We start from the raw sequence: 16922 nt of genomic DNA, 5'->3' as shown, positions 1-16922 counted from the left end.
GACGTGTCATGGTAGGAAAAGTTTACTAACACTGACAATGTGGCAACTGAAGCTATTCAATGAAATTCAGCCACCATTTATTTATTTAATTGCCTTTCATGAAAACACAGATCCTGCAGCTTTATAGCATATTATCTTCTTCATTAAATTAATTAATAAACAGCATATTTCCATCACATTTCTACATTGTTTTCCGTCGGTTGAGATCATCTAATGTTTTCATAACAGGGGTTAAATGGGAAGGCGTATCACTTTGCATTTTCTTGTGCAGGTTTCCTGAAAACTTGGTTTTAAAAAAACAATGTACTGTTTTGTTTTTTATGCCTCTGGGTGCAAAATATAATGAATTTGCCATCCTTAGTGTGTTGTGATGGTAACTTGGATGCAACCAGGGGGACCAGGGACAAGTTAATCAGGCCATGAACAGTGTATAAAACAAGCATTACCAGTCACACTGATCCTTTTCCTGTGTAGAAATGCAGCATTGTTAAGAAAACAACAATATTTTTTCCCCAATATTTTATCAGATAGTTTAACACAAAAGATATTTTATTGGATGTTATTGACTTCATTTACCCTCACAGTTAATTACACGTTATTATCACTGTAATGTGGAACTACACACGTACTTTTCATGCATTTAAAGTCCAGCTCAGTGTTGTCTTTCCTCACCGGGCCTGTGGCTCATAGGCACAAAACACAACCATGTGACATGCGCACTCGGCCCTGTCGTTGAGTTTGTTATGACAAGTCGAGGCCTCGGACTAAATTAGGAGCGAAGCCCCCGTCTCTGTCCAGCCGAATCCGCGATGGAGGGCATGGACCTGGACCTGGACCAGGAGCTCATGCAGAAATTCAGCTGCATGGGCACAACAGACAAAGATATCCTAATATCGGAATTTCAGAGGCTGCTCGGGTTTCAGCTAAACCCCGCCGGATGCGCCTTCTTTCTGGACATGACCAACTGGTGAGCTCGGTGACTCGTCCGGCCTGTCGTGCGTTTTATGTTAGATAACAGATACTGTACGCTATCATAGCTAGCTTTGTACGCAGCTGTCTCATTGTATGGCGGTATTTCGCTGGGAAAACAGTGAAGGAAGTGTTATCCCTCATTGTGACAGTGTTAGCGTTTACGTTAGGTATGTAGACGTGGGTTCAGTGACAGCTAACGACGTTGTAGTAACGTAAGCGTTAGCTGAGTCACCGTGTCTCCGACTTTTGATTGCCTGTCAGGTAGCTTAGTGGGTGTTGCACACATAATAAAAATGCTTATCTTTACGCGATAAATAAACTGCAGGTCGTATAGAAGCGGGTTTGTGCGAAACTTGATCGGAAACACCTTAAAGTCACTTTTTGAACGAGTGTTTTTCGTGGTTGTTCATGCTGCTAATAACAGGAGTTGTACATTAAGTTAGTCGCCACTGTTACACTAAGCTAGGTGCTAGCAGCTAGCTAGTCACTCCGCTGAAAGGATAATTAAAAGTTCCTAATTACTTCCTCACAGTCTGTTGCTTATTCTGTTCACTTATGGGAAAAAACAACAGCCAGGATGACCAAACGTTAGCGTTATGTCTGTCTCTCCTTGACCACAACCACAGCGAGGACCGCTGCTGGTTAACGTTATTACGTAACCGTCCAACATGACGCCGAGTCGAGCTCAAAGCTCACACAGGAGTTGTGCAAGCCTGGTAAATCTTTACCTCACTGTGCCCGGACAGACTGTATTTATATGTGTTTTTCACATGCTGACATTACTTTACAGGCTGCGGCTGCACTGCAGCTTCCATGCTATTCTAAATGTGATGTCCTGTGACTTAGAAAATGAATACAGTAAGCAGTGCAAAGTCCTTGAGTGAAAACCACCGTGTGAGGGAGGAAAAGGTCCCTCTGAAATCTTCCCTTAAATACACTTTTCTGTGCATATGCAGTATTAAGCCCGTGCAGGTCTGTGGAAGATGACAGAGACAGCGGCTATGGGCAGATCAGATCAGGCTGGAGTAGTATCACACGATGCCCTGCAGTGGCTTCTCTGCAACGGGCTTTCTAAAAATAAAAACTGCTGGTTTATGGATGACCGGCATGTCACGGGAAGCACCCATTCCCAGTCTGTCTGGGTCTGCAGACATTTGAGTTATTCGCCACAATATGTGCATTTGAACCAGATGATCTCAGGAAACTAAATTAGCACTGCCTCTTGCAGAATAAATTACTTTTTTTTTCAGGGACCCAGATTTTCTCCCAGTCCCTCAAATAGTACCATTCTTCTTTAATTGGTCTTGTAAAAGCTGCTGTGTGTTCCTGTGGTTCCCACTTTAAATGTTAAATGGGTCATGTTCATTTGTTCATGTCCAAAGAAATAAGCAGGATTATTTTTATCATTCAGTATCTACAGCTTCCACGGTGCTTTGCTCTTGGTTGGACAGAAAAAACAACTAGAAGAAGTCACCTTATGTTTGAGGAAACTGTGACAGGCATTTATAGCCCAAATGATTGAATCAGAAGTTCAATAAGTAATTAAACTAATCACTACTTGCAGCCCTATACATGATGTTATTTGGCTCACATATTTGGCTGTGCAAGCTGCTGTTGAATCACGCGGTTTCTGTTACACAAATCACATGTTATACAATTCATATCTGTTGTGATCTCATGGATTTCTGACCTCTGTTGTCCCAGGAATTTACAAGCAGCCATCGGAGCCTACTATGACTTTGAGAGTCCCAACATCAGTGCGCCCTGCATGTCCTTAGTGAGGGATGTGACAATTGGGGAGGGCGAATCAGTTCCACCAGATACTCCTTTCACAAAGACCTGGAGGATACAGAACACAGGTAAGTCTGCTGGAATAATAATCATAATATGATAGAGCACAAAACTGATATCAGATGTTGTAAATGAAAAAGGATTCTGGTCACATGTCATGTCAAGTTCAACATGGTTGTCTGTGTGTCTTCAGGTGCAGAGTCATGGCCTCCCGGGGTTTGTCTGAAGTATGTTGGAGGAGATCAGTTTGGACATGTGAACATGGTGATGGTGCGGTCTCTAGACCCTCAGGAAATGGCCGATGTTAGTGTGCAGATGCAGAGCCCCGTGTCTCCTGGCATGTACCAGGGCCAGTGGAGAATGTGCACAGCTACTGGACTTTACTATGGAGGTGAGGACAGCAAACTTCACACTGAAAACGCAGATGACTTACTGCTTTTTAATACACGTGCTCAAGAACAGACTGAAACTGTTAGCAGGGTTCATACCAAGTGAAGAAAAGTTTGAAAATTAATTTTAGCTGCTCTGTTTTCAAGGTTAAAAATATGCTTGAATGCAAATATACTGGAAAAATTATTGATTTTCAACATAATCTGGTGTTTCTTTTGCACAATCATTGGGAAGTGATTTCAGTATTTTGTTACCTTTCCAGTAGCACTTCCAAACATTTGCTCGTTCCTGCCTCTCTACTGTGAGAATTTGCTGCTTTTCATTTGTTACGTCTTTGTAAACTGAATTTGGGTTCTGGACTTTTGAGTGGACAAATCAAGCTTCTTGAATTTATAGATAGTCTGAACAGAACATCTCTAATGATTGTCTCTGCCCTGAGTGTACTTCTCTTTCCAATAGATAATCATTCGTTTTGAGCTGAGCGGCTGACGTGCAAATATAAAGCCAAGCGCTGTCGTTAGCAGCAGCAATAAGCAGTCGTTGCTGAAGACAAAGTGCTCGGTAACTTTGTATGCGTTTCCCTCAGTAAAAACTATTAAGAGAGTGGACGGCCATTCTATTAGCACACACAAATTAAATTAAGAGTCATTCATTTAATTGATTTATGTCCTCCTGCAAGCTCAACGTGCATGATGGATCCCAACAGAAAGTCCCTCAAGACTTGCCTACTTACAAATTAAGCAGCAGAGGGATACTCAATTAAAATTATACTTGGCCTTAATATTTCATTGAGGTGCAACAATTCCTCACTTCACACCATCAGTCTCCGAGAGGCTTTAAGAGAGAGAACAACTGCAGACCTGGAGCGCTTAAAATCTTTGAGGATGTGATGATGGTGTGTCCAGCTTCATTGTACATGATCTAAATGTGTCGGAGCCTAATTGGAATTTTGAGCCTGCTGGTTAAGACAGTCTTTCGGTAATTAAAGCTAGTTTTAGTTCTAACTGTATACATGCAAGCACAGGTTGGAGCGTGGGACGGTGTTTGTATATCACAACACGCTGTCTGTTTCTTTTGACAGATGTCATTTGGGTGATCCTGAGCGTGGAGGTCGGAGGCCTCCTCGGCGTCACACAGCAGCTTTCCTCTTTCCAAGCCGAGTTCAACACCCAGCCTAACCGCAGCCTGGAAGGAGACTACAACCCCTTCGCCTCGCCAGGGAAGAGCAAGTGCCCCAACAGCAACAACAACAGCCTCCACGATGCCAGCGGTCACAGGGTCGCAGAGGAACATTGGCAGGGAAGCCCCGACGAGCTGCAGCAGGATCAGAATGGACTTTCACACAACTCTGTGGATATAGTAGCAAACAGTCTACAAAGCAATCTATCAGTAGTCTCTTATAACCAGGTAAGACACATGAAAGAGCAAGGGGATTCTCTGTGAGAGTGGATGGTGGTTGGGGTTATTTTTATCTGAAATTTTTGTCATCAGAAAAAGATCATCAGGTCCATTATCACGCTAGACACAGAAAAGCAGGAAAAGCTGGAAGGAGTAAATGTTATTTTTGCTTGAAAATAATCTGCACCTTCTTTAATCGCTGATCAAAGAAGGTGCAGATTAACTTTCTATCAACTGACTCACCTAACTATACGTTTTAGCTGTGCAGCTAACAGCTTCACTGTATGTACAATGAAAGGTCTTGTATTTTCAGTATGTACCAGCACTGAGACACAGTGACAACACACATTTAAGTCTTTGTTCTGTCTCATTGTATGTATCTTACAGCCCTACTGTCTCCTCTTTAATCCTTTCTTTTCCTTTCAGGGTATACAGGAGCCCTATCCTTTTGGGCACTCTTAAATCATGGGACTTGTCAGAGTGAAGCAGCACTAAACCGTACCTCTGGAGTCTGTCACACCAGTACGAGAAAGAGGAGGCTTTATCGGTAGCTGGCAGAGAGTGTGGAGATCCAAAAACACTTTATGCAAAGTCCGGCTACACTTTGAGAAACCAGAGGCCAACGCTCCCGACGTGCAGCTCAAACAACATCCCACAACCCACTGTATGCACGTGTGAATGCTAAGTTAAAAAATGAGTGCTATGAGTCTTTTGAGTGATAACTTTTTTCTTTTTTTTTCCAGATTTTTTCTTTTCTTTTCTTTTCTTTTTTTAGTTGTCAGAGTGCAAATGAAAAAAATGACAGGAGTGTGTATTTGTGAAATTGTGTGTATATGTGTGTGCATTGTGCAACTGAAAGAGAGACTTTGGAGGAAAAGCCATTTATTTTGCCAACTGATTCTCCAGTTTCTGCTCTGACTCTTGGTGTATTGATTTGGTTCCCTGTAACTAAATTTAATTATATGGGCGTCGCTGGAACAAACCACTAGACATCATCTTCTTTCCTTTTATCCTAATTTTTAATATAGACTTTTTAAGTGGAGGGAGGGAGCAACACCCCTCAGAAATATAACTAATATCATTTAAAAGCCCATCAGTTTGTCAACATGGCTTGTGCATTCTGGGCAATCATTTCCATGCTGTCATAGTACCTGCAACATTTCTCCACTGGAGGGAGTCGGCCTTTGAGATCGACGCTGAGATACTGAGCTCTTATTCACAGTAAAGCTCCTGCGATTAGGTCAGTTTTAGTCTTGATCATTGTACAAGAAGCTAGTTTAGAGTCAGCAATTTTAGTATGAGTTCCAGAGTCAAATAGGGTTTTTAGCTACTTAGTGTAAATAGAAGCAAGAAACGTACTGATTTGGCATAAAAGAGTCCTTTGAGCCAGTGAAGGTTTCTCTCCACACCTGAAATAGAGTCATTGCTGGCACTTGGCATGTACTCATCTATGAAATATTAGAAGAATATTAGCAGAATATCCGTTATTGGTAATTATGCAGTACTAGAGATCCCCTCAGTCATTGTCTGAATCTAAGATTTCGTTGATTTTACATGCAACACAAGATTAATGCAGACTATGCCATCAGATTTTGACTTCAAGCCATATGAACTGGGGCTGCAACGGTCACAGTACCATAACCATCTCTGAAAATATTGTATTGCACGACTATTATTATCAGTTACAGTGACCCTTAAAGGAATGAAAACAGAATTTTATTTTTTGGATCAAAAAAAAAAAGCTTTATTGTAATTTCACAAAATATGTCCTGACAAACATGAAATTTGACATAAGCTTCAAATATTTTTTTAATATCACTAAATATAGCGTAGATAAGCAAATGTGCATGGTATGACGACTTTCATACCACAGTTTACAGCACTGTGAAACCTGTATACCACTGCAACGGCGCTAAAGACAGAATTTTTTTGTCTCCCTGCTTTGAATTAACATGTTCAAGCTGTCTCAGACTCGCTTTTATTCTATTATATTAAGTTGAATGTACTCGATGAATGTAGAAGAGGATCATGTTTCTGGAGACGTAATTTACCCAAAGATTCCACACTGTGTATTTGCATTGAACTGGCTGTTTTATTGGTGTAACTATTGTTCTGATTCTCCAGTCTCTTGTTTGAATTATGCGTTCCACATTCGAGTCTAATGAGCTCCTTCGACAAAAAGTTAATCCCGTTCGATCATTTCAGTTGCAAATGTAACCACACCAGTAAAATGACAGAATCGCGTTGTTACTGATTATTTACTTGCACTAACTGGCCGATCTATGCATCGAGTAATGCGACCTCCACGACGAGGCCTGTGTGTACTTTCCTCCTCCCAGTGCTGTTAAGTCCTGAAGGGTTCACCAGCTCTGTGATTTTATCTGCCATCCACAGCCAGTGAGTTAGACCACCTCGTCAGGTAAACAGCCTTTTCAATAAGGCACTAACTGAAAGCCCCAGGGTTACTGAGCTCTGACTACATGACAACACCAGCCAATAAGTACTGCAACATGTCACATGGATCTCTGGGCTCCTCGCTCTTTCGCAGAACATCGTGCATTTCCTGTGCAAAGTGTGAAATGATAAATGTTTCTCTCTGCTGTCAAAGGTGTTTGCTGTCAATGTCAATTCATGAAGTGCAAACTGTATTTTCCTCTTCATGTAATATCTCTGAAGCTCCCACCGGCCAGATTGCAGAATGAATCAGTTGGCATTAGACTCATACAACAGCACATTTATGAGAGTGAGGAAGTGCAAACAGACGAAAGCTTTTTCCCCGTGTGTTTGATGAATGTTTGTATGATTAAATTATCACTGAAAGCTAAAGTTTTGGGCTTCTTGTCATGCTTGTGCAGCAGCATTCATTTACAATTTGAGGCAATCAAAACCTCAGATTTAAGTCACGATTTTATGCAGATTTAAACACCAGCTTTTATATTTTCACCATATGTTTTCACTTAATCATCAGTCACAGTCAAATTTCTCTTAGTTCCTATGACATATGATGTTAAAAAAGTACTTTTTATATCTCGCAAAATGCCATCTGTTGGCATTCATGAGTGATGTTATTGGCCTGTTAGTGGAAATATGGTCACTGACATGCAGCAGTGTTACCAAATGAATGAATGTGTCTATGCATTTAGTGTTTTTGGGAAATGATGCATTGAACAGGTGCTTGGTTAGCTGTTTTAAGGAGAAAGAAACATTTGGATTAACATAAAAAGACCACTGCTTAATTTAATGCATTATTCAATACATGAATGTGCTACACTCTGTGGCACTTGGGGACTCAATTTACATGCACTGCCGGCTCTTCTCCATATTTTGTTTTTTCCAAATAACTAAACCAGGTATCTACATTGGGTAGCTACCCACCACATAGTGAAGCACCACAGATGGCTGCCCTTGGACACTATGTGCTGTTAAATTGAAAATAAGCAACAAGGCCACCTGGGTCAAAATCAAGAGGAGCGCATTGCTTTCTGGTGTCAGGGAGCACTCGATTTACTTTAAAAATGGTGAGAGTGGTGATTTTATTGAGGATCTATCTGAAGAAAACAGTAACCGTAGTTCAAAGTTGAGACAGATCATGGTCAGCAGATGCACAGCAGGCTCATCTGATGTTTGTCTCTCTTTTGCACTTCAAGGAGGTGTCAGATGACGTGTTAACCTCCGGGTCAACCTGGAGGCTTACCGGTCTGAAGCCTCACCATCTATTAGGCCCCACTGCATCTGCCTGCACAACCAAACTACCCGAGGGAGCAACGGTCACTCGACGTTTGCTCAGGTTGAATGATGAATGTTTTACAGCAGGGCACCACAGAAATATTAAAGGTGGCGCAGCGACTCTGCAAAGATCCAGCTGACGTAAAAGCGTCGGTGTGATGTAACTCCACAATCTTTTAGAAGGCTTTTAAAGATGATTATGTGGGTGGATCCAGAGGCAAGCAGCTCTTTAGAATATTTCAACATAGCCGCACAAACATTACTGTTTAGTTTAAGCAAATATTTACACACTTGCTTTCTCTTTCCCCCTTTCCGACATTCATATTCGCTCTGTGTTCCAGTTATTCAACTTTTCCTGGTGTAGTCTTCAACCATTTCTTACCCATTCCCCAGAGGACAGGAAAATTCAAATCAAGACCTCTTCTTTCTCCTGCCTATTCTCTTACATATAACCGCAGCTCTGAGTATTTTATCTGAATTTGTCTCATATTTATCAAAAAAGAAACTAAGCACGATCTACATATTAACTTGTTTCTCATTGCTTTGTCACAAGTACATTTCAAAGGACTTCTACACGAGTGTTATTTGTAGAGCAGATTCTCTGCTGGGCCTGCTGGGGGTGCTAGAGGGAGGGTTGTAGGGTCACCAAAACTTCAACTGTTCTCAAGCTGGACGGGATAATGGACAAAACAATAGACTGATCTATTGTTTTGCTCCTTATTTCTCCCGTAGGAATCCTCTTATGGCTCACGCTGCAGTTCCTCTGTATCCTCACACCGGCTGGAATCAAGCCTACAGTGCACAGTAACCACATACTGTATTATTTACAAATGCATAAGATCCTCTCTCCTTTTGCAGGGTGTCCATCTGTCTTTCAGTGAATCCTGACACATTATGACATAACTTAGCTTCTACGCATCACTTTCCGTCTAACTCTACCCTTTAGAGGCAGTTCCCAAAAGGCACAGCTTTCATCTTCTGAAAGCCTGAGTGGTGGTGAGCAACCGCAAATAGCGTGCTAATCAGTGTAAATACAGACTATGCAGTGGCCCTGGAGCTTGTTAGTGCCATTTCTGCAATGCCACAGCATTAAAAGAAAATGCCATATCAAATTCCAAATGCTGCCATTTACAGTATAATCCCTTGAAAAGGAAAAGCCATCATGGTTTTCCTTTTTTTGGTAAAATAACAGCAGCCTATAACAGAATCATGCATACTCTACATAAGCTATAAAACCTATTCAAACAAATACGCAATTCATTTTCTTTGGTATTTTTGTCACATACAGATATGCAACGTTGATTTCTGGGTAATATGTTGATGTTGTCCAAGGTCTCTGTTTGATCATGTGATAACTGTGTGCACTGGGGCCTGTCCTAACTTCCTTTAAGCCACTGGCGTTGACCCTCTAACAGTGAAACAGCTTGACAGTGAATGTGGGTCATGTGTGAGGCTTCCCGGATAAATTGTGAGTGAACTTTCTCTGTGCTGAGTTTCCTCCTGTCGGGCCTGAGCGGGAGCTTTACTCCACAACCGGCATGAATTCCTCCTCACCTCTCACACACAATGGTGAACTGTAACACAATTACCTTTGTGGGCTGGATTTGATTAGATAAAGTTAGAATTTAAAAGTTATTTAGAACTTATCCTCTGGCTTCAGTAGGGTTGTGGCTTATGCTCACAAAGTTTGAAGACCATCCTTCAAAACTGCCATTGTTGAAATGATTACAGAAAATGTTAAAAAAAAAACAAAAAAAAAACTCAGGTGCATTCACAGCGTCTCCCCGGGCTGTTAAGGTTTGTTTACATAAGGAACTCTGCATCTGAATACTGCCTCAAGTCATTATTATATATGCACTTAGAGCAACCTCCCTCACTGGGACACACCCTTGCTCTAAGAATTGATATGTGACGAAGGCACCTTGTCCAAAAAAAAAAAGTCAAACCCTTGCTGCTGAGACTTGAAGTCAAACAAGGTGTCTCAGCGGTTGGAGTGGACAGAAGTGATCCAGCTCTGAGTGCTGGGCAGGAGACAAAAACTACCAACAGCACATCCTCACCTGAGGGCGGACGAGTTGCTGGACCTTGGCGTTAGTCCAAACTGTAACTAAGACAGAGGAACGGTTCAGGAGAAGAGCCCGGCAGAGCCCCAGCATTGGAAAACCTACCGAATCAACTTTGTCAAACACTGACAAGGTAAGAATACAGTTCAAAATACTGCTACTGTACTACTATTATTAGTGCTACCAGCACTGCTACTACTTCTGTTACCAGTAGTGAAAGAAGTACTCAGGTACTTGAGTAAAAGTAATGCTACTTTGCATGAGAATAAGGTGTGTTTGCTGTTTGTGCATTCAAAATGAGCTTCTTACCTGCAGGACTTAAAGTGGTCATGAATGAGTGTGGTGTTTGGCATTGAGTTTTAATTTTAGGGGTATTGTCCATCCTGGCTAACTGTCGCATCATCTTGTCTTACTGAAATGAAAGATTTTGCAGCTGAGAATGGAAACACAATGCTTGAGAAATTTACTTTAAATTGAACTTTTTTTTTTAGTGACTGTCCACCTCTATTTTTTATTAAGACTATAGCTGATTACACTGCTAGCAATGCTAATACAGCTATTACCTCCAGTACCAGTCATCCTCTTCGTGCTCCAACTGATAATTACTAAAATGAATTAGCTTACTTTCTAATTATGTCTACACCCCTGAAAGCCCCAAATACTATTTAAAGTGATGTATTTCAAATTGAGATGCAGACGAAAGCATAAAATAGACTTTTATTCCAATTTTTGTTTTGTGTTTTCCTGTTATTTTCTAACAAAGCACATATAATTGGATAAATGACAGTGTTGTAATGCAACTTTGTAAGAGCCCGGTAAAAAAAATGGCTGAGCTGATTTAATAATCTTTGTTTTGCATAAACCGTGTCCGTAGCCATGACATAGTTCCCTTACTTGTCCACTCTCACTTTTCTTTTTGAGTACAGCCTGTAAAAACCAATAGACATAGAACAGCTCATAAAGGTGTGATTTGTCCAAAGAACAGTGATGAATGACCACGGCTTTTCATATCGCGGAAATGCCTCTCATATCAGTTCGGCGGCTATAATGAGGTGTAAAGCACTTCACCATGGCACCAAAGAGAAGTCTACAAAACAGACCTGCTTTCACGAGCACGCTGCTTTCATTTGGGCAGCAGAGGACACACACACAGAGAAAGGATGATCCAGAAGAGCGAGTTTTTACTGCCACTGAACATTTAAACTGCTGACACCTGGAGGCGAGGAAATAATAGTAGAGACATGGACAATGCGGTGTGACATCAAGGTCAAACACCTTGTTCACGGTCAGAGGAGAACTGCTCCTTTATTTTGACGTTTGTTAAACTCCCGTATTGCTATTCCTGCCACATTACACACAATTAATCACAACTCTGATGATGATGAACCTTTGTGGAAATTAAATTGTTGACAATAGGCCATAAATAACAGCTATTGGTGTCATTTTTGCCTCCTCCTTTCTCCTGCAAACATACATAAATCATTTAATCAGTAGTCAGTTATTGACGGCTCTGTTTTGTTCATGCTCTTGAGCACCGCCTTGTTTCTTATCACGCCACCTCGCAGCATGTGTCACTGTTGTGGAAGTGTTTTAGAATGACGACCCATTTGTGCTTCACACTCAATGTTTACCAAAAAGGTAGCCGGTGAATGATATTCAGCGTGATGTGTTCAGAGTCTAATACAGTGCTGAACTTTTCCTCCTCACATCTGTTTAAGTAAAGACTGTGGATAGTTTTCATGATGTTCACTCACTTCTGTCAACAAATTGAGTCTTTTGTAACACCTCATATATTCTGTTGAGCTCAGATTAGCAGCGGGTGAAGGGAGCCAATGAGAGGCATTATGTATTAAATAGCTTGAAACAGGTGTATAATTTTGCCAAATGAAATGCTGGCCTGCAGCACCACTCCCAGTCGGGTGAGCTGTTCTCTTACTCACACCATGATGAATACACTCCAGCTACTTATCCTTTATCCACATATTAAATGTGTCCCACCCTGTGTGCTGTATTCTATCAAGCTTTCTTTTGCAATTACCTGCTGCACTTGACATTTTGAAAAGGCACCGGCTGTTACGGTGTGATAGGAGCCAAACAGCTCTTTCACTGTGATCACGTGCATTTTAGAACATTCAGTTTTTACGTATATTTGAGTCTCAATCAAAGCTTTGATCCTCCTTTCTTTATTTGTATTTACTATCTAAAAGGTGGAGTAGATTGCTTTCTGATATTGTTGACTGATGCTGAAAAGCAAAGTCAGAATTTAACTGCTCGAGCTGAATATTTCCAAACATGGAGATTCATGTGGGAATTTGAAGTGAATTCTTGGAGGCTCTGGATTAAAAATTTAAATGTTCAGTTACATTAAAACATGCTGAAAGACAAACAGTGGCTTCAATGAATTTAGCTGTCACGAGGGCTCCAGCTGGCAAAGCTGGAATGACGGATTTCTTATTTCTAAGTAAGTCCCAGCAGAGTAAACACAACAAATGTCAAGTTTACTTTTGGATTGCTGCTGTTTAAATATTGGGCATTTGGGTATGGTCTCAGCAAAGCATCAATGCAACTCTGTCTCACAAGGTGATGCCACTGTTCAAAATGTCACACAGGGTGTAAATCTGTCACTGATGACAGCGTTTTATGGAAAGTGTGCTTTCTCCTTCCAGTGTTAAACAAACCTGAGCATGGGGAGTCCAGGCTGCACTGTTCACTCGCCTCTGCACATCAGTCACCACGACCACAGCGACACCAGAACAGCCTGGCTGGACGAGGCGGAGGAGGTCAAACCCACAGCCCACAGCTTGTTGGGGCTGCCCGAGCTCAGCTGGCCAGGGGTCTACGTCCCCTGCTGCGACAGGCTGGATATGGAAGAGAACCCCTGGGTGCTGAGGATGACAGAGGCCCCGGCTCCTGCAGCACCTCCCGCCAGGACACCGGAGCCGAGCCAAGCCAAGCCCAGCCAAGCTCAAGATCCCGCCTCTGGGATGGAGGGTCAGGTGGAGGAGCGCTGTCTGGAGCAGGTCCAGACCATGGTGGTGGGAGAAGTGCTGAAAGACGTGGAAACGGCTTGCAAGCTGCTCAACATTGCATCAGGTGGGACAGAACACAAGCGGTTAATGTCATGTTGTCATCGCACATTTAAATAGAATAAAAAACTAGTGTTGGCGGTTGTAGCCTCATAAACCTTCAGAGGCCATCATCTGTTTGTTTGCTCTCACATCAACATCCACAGCGACACCACTGATAGCTGGTGAACATCTGAGGCCCTGCCCAGCTTGTGCAAACGTTTCTGTTGACAGAAGATTATCATTACTTCTTATGAACTGAGTCTTTATCCAGAGCCTTAAAATCATACGCTGGTTGAGTGATTATTTGCTTTTATTACAGTCTGTTTCTTGCCTCACTCAGAAAGCAGGTGACACATTTACAGCAGCTCATAATACAAGCTACTTCATAGTCATAATTTAAAAGTGTGAGAGTGTAAGCAGTGTTAACATAATGCATTCGGATCTGCAAGAGAGACTTTCCTTTTTTAAAAAGGTCAGAATAAAAGCAGAAGGGGCTGACATACTCTGCCTTTTTATCCTTTTTATTCAAGCTAAAGAAACCTGGGTCCTTTATTTCTCAAAATCATTTTTAGACTCTACCTGCCTGACATACAGACACATTTCAAACTCCATATAAGCAGTTTGTAATACAGGCTTTCCAGTGAAGATTTGTAGTATCCAAGAAGAAGAATTTAACAAACGGTATCCGCAGGCTGAGTAAACCCTGTGTGTAAAATCAGGCATGTGGTCTTTTACAGAAACATTTCAACAATATTTGTAGGTTTTGTTTTTGGGGATCTGGTCTGGTTAACAGATCAAAGGTCACAAGTCCTTCAATCACATTAACCTTGTTCAGTTTAATGATGCTCAGCTTGTTCACAGTTCATTTCCACCAAACGTTCTTCTTTTTTTTTTGGGAACATCTTACATTTTAAAACAATTCCTGACCATACTAAAAAACAATCACTGTATTAAATGGGTACTCCAATTAATCAGTATTGCACTCTCATAAGTGTCAAAATGGAAGCAGCAGAGGTGCTGTTTGTAACACTGTTAGATATTTTTTTAGCCTCCAAGCACAAGGTGAAATAACCCTTGAGACTTCATCCCAAGCCAAAGAAGACATTACACGTTTGTTTTCACAGGATGAGCAGCACTGCTTGTGACGAGTAAACTGACCTTTATGAGTAAAGCCGGTGCAGTGCCCAGCATGCACCCACAATATGATAATATGGGATGTGGTAAACTGAGTTAGAGAGATAGTGGGCGGTAGAGAATATGCATTATTAACAATTATCATCAACAATGTGAAATTCAGTGCAAGATAATGGCTTCATCAAAACAAACGTCCATTAGTGACCTGTTGAACTGTTGGGGTCTGGTTGTTAGCATACTCTCAGCTTCAGAAAGTCAAAGCTGAACGTGTGGGAAATACCTGGTCTCTCTGTGTTTTCCGCTTTAGACCCTTTGGACTGGAGCTGCGTTCACGTCCAGAAATGGCTGCTCTGGACCGAGCACCTGTACAGGCTGCCACAGGTCAGCAGCATGTTTCAGGAGCTGACCGGCAGAGATCTGTGCTCCATGACAGAGGCAGACTTCAGACAACGCTCCTTGCAGTTAGGGGACATGCTGTATGCTCACCTGGACATCTGGAGATCTGGTAAGAACAACAGCAGCACCGGGAAATGAACCTGAATCAACTCTGCTGTTAGCAAATTAGGAAAGGTTGATAGTAAAGCAAATGCAGCGTGACCAAGAGCGAACTGAAGACTTTTCTGTGAGGCGTGAACAGCTTCTTTTTTTATCTGTTCCTTTAGCTGCAGCGATGAAGGAGCGCGGCCCACCAGAAGACAGCAAATCTGGTAAGTTCTTGGTTGTAACTAGATTTCTACACCATTAAAATTGTGACTATAGCTGCAATGATTTCAGTAATAAAACAAGGTGAAGTGGAAAAAAAAAACCAAACATCTGGTTTCTGCAACTCTCTCCTACATCAGCAGCTGATGAAGATTCCTGGTCAGATGTGATGTGTAGCTACCCCAGCCAGCCCATCCACCTGTGGCAGTTCCTCCGAGAGCTGCTCCTCAAGCCTCATAACTACAGCCGGTGCATCCGCTGGCTTAACAAAGAAAAAGGTGAGATGGCAGAGAGACACCGACACTGATCACAGGCACTTTATAAACAGGGGCCTTTCTCACTTAAGACATTTTGATGTGTCACAACAGGAAAAGGAGGAACCAATAAAATAAATGAAGGCTGAATTCCATTTAGCTTAGAAAGGTCTGTTAATCAATTAATGAAGTATTGGTGTGTTCAAATGTCGACACAGTGGCAGTCAGCTGAAGTGTAAGGGCTAAATTCATGGTTTATCACACACTGTAATATAGTTTCACGCAGCTATCCAGACATCTGCATGGGTTCAGTAATGTACTGTATTTGTGAGCTTCTTATGCTAACATGCTAAATAAACACGATAAGCATCATATTTGCATAGCAGATCAGCGCTTTAGCATTGTCATTGTGATGTTAGCATTTAGCTAAAAGTACTGCTGTACCCATTATTTTGAAGCCCCGATACCAGCTGTCCGAAAAAAGTCCCACTGGACTGCAAGTCCATTTCTCCGACAGCCTGTAAACCCGAAAATAAATGGCCATTGCTCTGAAAATACACCCTGCAGCTGTTATTTCCGTGACTTCCAGCCATTTCCACGTTGCTGAATTGGAGGGGGTTCTGACCTTAATCGGCTCTTTCTGGCCTTTCACCAAACCACATACCCTAACCTTAACCCAACACTAAGATATTAAAGGCAACAAGCTCCAGGGAGAGTGTGTGTTCTTGCAAGGTCGTTTTTGGGATAACAGGCTGTTGGACAAATGGGCTTTTGGTCCAATGGGCTGTCCCACCTATGTAGCCTCACACTGCCAGTGTGGCTGAAGACTCTCTTGTTCACCTCAGAACCGCAGCTGATTCAATTTTCTGTCTTCTCTCTCAAGGTATTTTCAAAATAGAAGACTCGGCTCACGTGGCCAGACTATGGGGCATCAGGAAGAACCGCCCGGCTATGAACTATGACAAACTGAGTCGCTCTATACGCCAGTACTACAAGAAAGGCATCATTCGAAAGCCTGATGTATCACGCAGACTGGTCTACCAGTTCGTCAACCCTGTATGATGAAGAGGATTGACCGATCGACCGAAGATGAGCTGAGGAGGAACCAAAGATATGCTGGACATACAGTAGAAGTAACATGAACTCTGAGGCTTTTTCGTTCCTTGTATTTGAGATTTAATTTCAATTGTAAAGACTGCCTACTGAACTATGCACTCCTGCCTATCGTAATATCCTTCTACTTCATCAGTCTGACAAATGGATTTTATTTTATTTGTCCATTTTGTTGTTTTTAGCACTCTTAGGCCTATTTGAAATGTATTATTTCGTGTGATGTTTGGTTTCTCAAAAGGAAACATATTTCATCTTCTAAATATGAAGCAAACAGTTGGATGTCTTAGCTTAGCATGAAGACTGGAAACAGC

The 16922-nt window shown here is 41.9% G+C and overlaps 2 protein-coding genes across 3 annotated transcripts; both read left to right on the top strand.

The window, feature by feature from the left end:
* Positions 1-696: 696 nt before the first annotated feature.
* On the top strand, positions 697-7374 carry LOC143327493 (protein ILRUN-like). 2 transcript variants are annotated; one of them, XR_013077741.1, is made up of 5 exons: positions 697-967; positions 2677-2831; positions 2957-3154; positions 4235-4719; positions 4764-6281. XR_013077741.1 is itself a non-coding variant. In XM_076741860.1 (5 exons), exons 1-5 carry the CDS (start codon positions 810-812, stop codon positions 5011-5013), a joined length of 873 nt encoding a protein of 290 aa, XP_076597975.1. In that variant the 5' UTR covers positions 697-809; the 3' UTR covers positions 5014-7374. The 2 variants fall into 2 exon arrangements, 1 of the variants encoding a protein (XP_076597975.1); XM_076741860.1 differs by having other exon boundaries at positions 4235-4560; positions 4978-7374.
* Positions 7375-13024: 5650 nt separating this feature from the next.
* On the top strand, positions 13025-16560 carry LOC143327602 (SAM pointed domain-containing Ets transcription factor-like). Its single transcript, XM_076742050.1, has 5 exons — positions 13025-13433; positions 14850-15047; positions 15205-15249; positions 15385-15522; positions 16382-16560. Exons 1-5 carry the CDS (start codon positions 13025-13027, stop codon positions 16558-16560), a joined length of 969 nt encoding a protein of 322 aa, XP_076598165.1.
* Positions 16561-16922: the final 362 nt, after the last annotated feature.

The sequence above is a fragment of the Chaetodon auriga genome, chromosome 10, assembly GCF_051107435.1.
Source record: "Chaetodon auriga isolate fChaAug3 chromosome 10, fChaAug3.hap1, whole genome shotgun sequence".
Taxonomy (NCBI): domain Eukaryota; kingdom Metazoa; phylum Chordata; class Actinopteri; order Chaetodontiformes; family Chaetodontidae; genus Chaetodon; species Chaetodon auriga.
The sequence above is the reverse complement of the archived record's forward strand: the minus strand, read 5'-3'. Positions and strand labels throughout refer to the sequence as shown.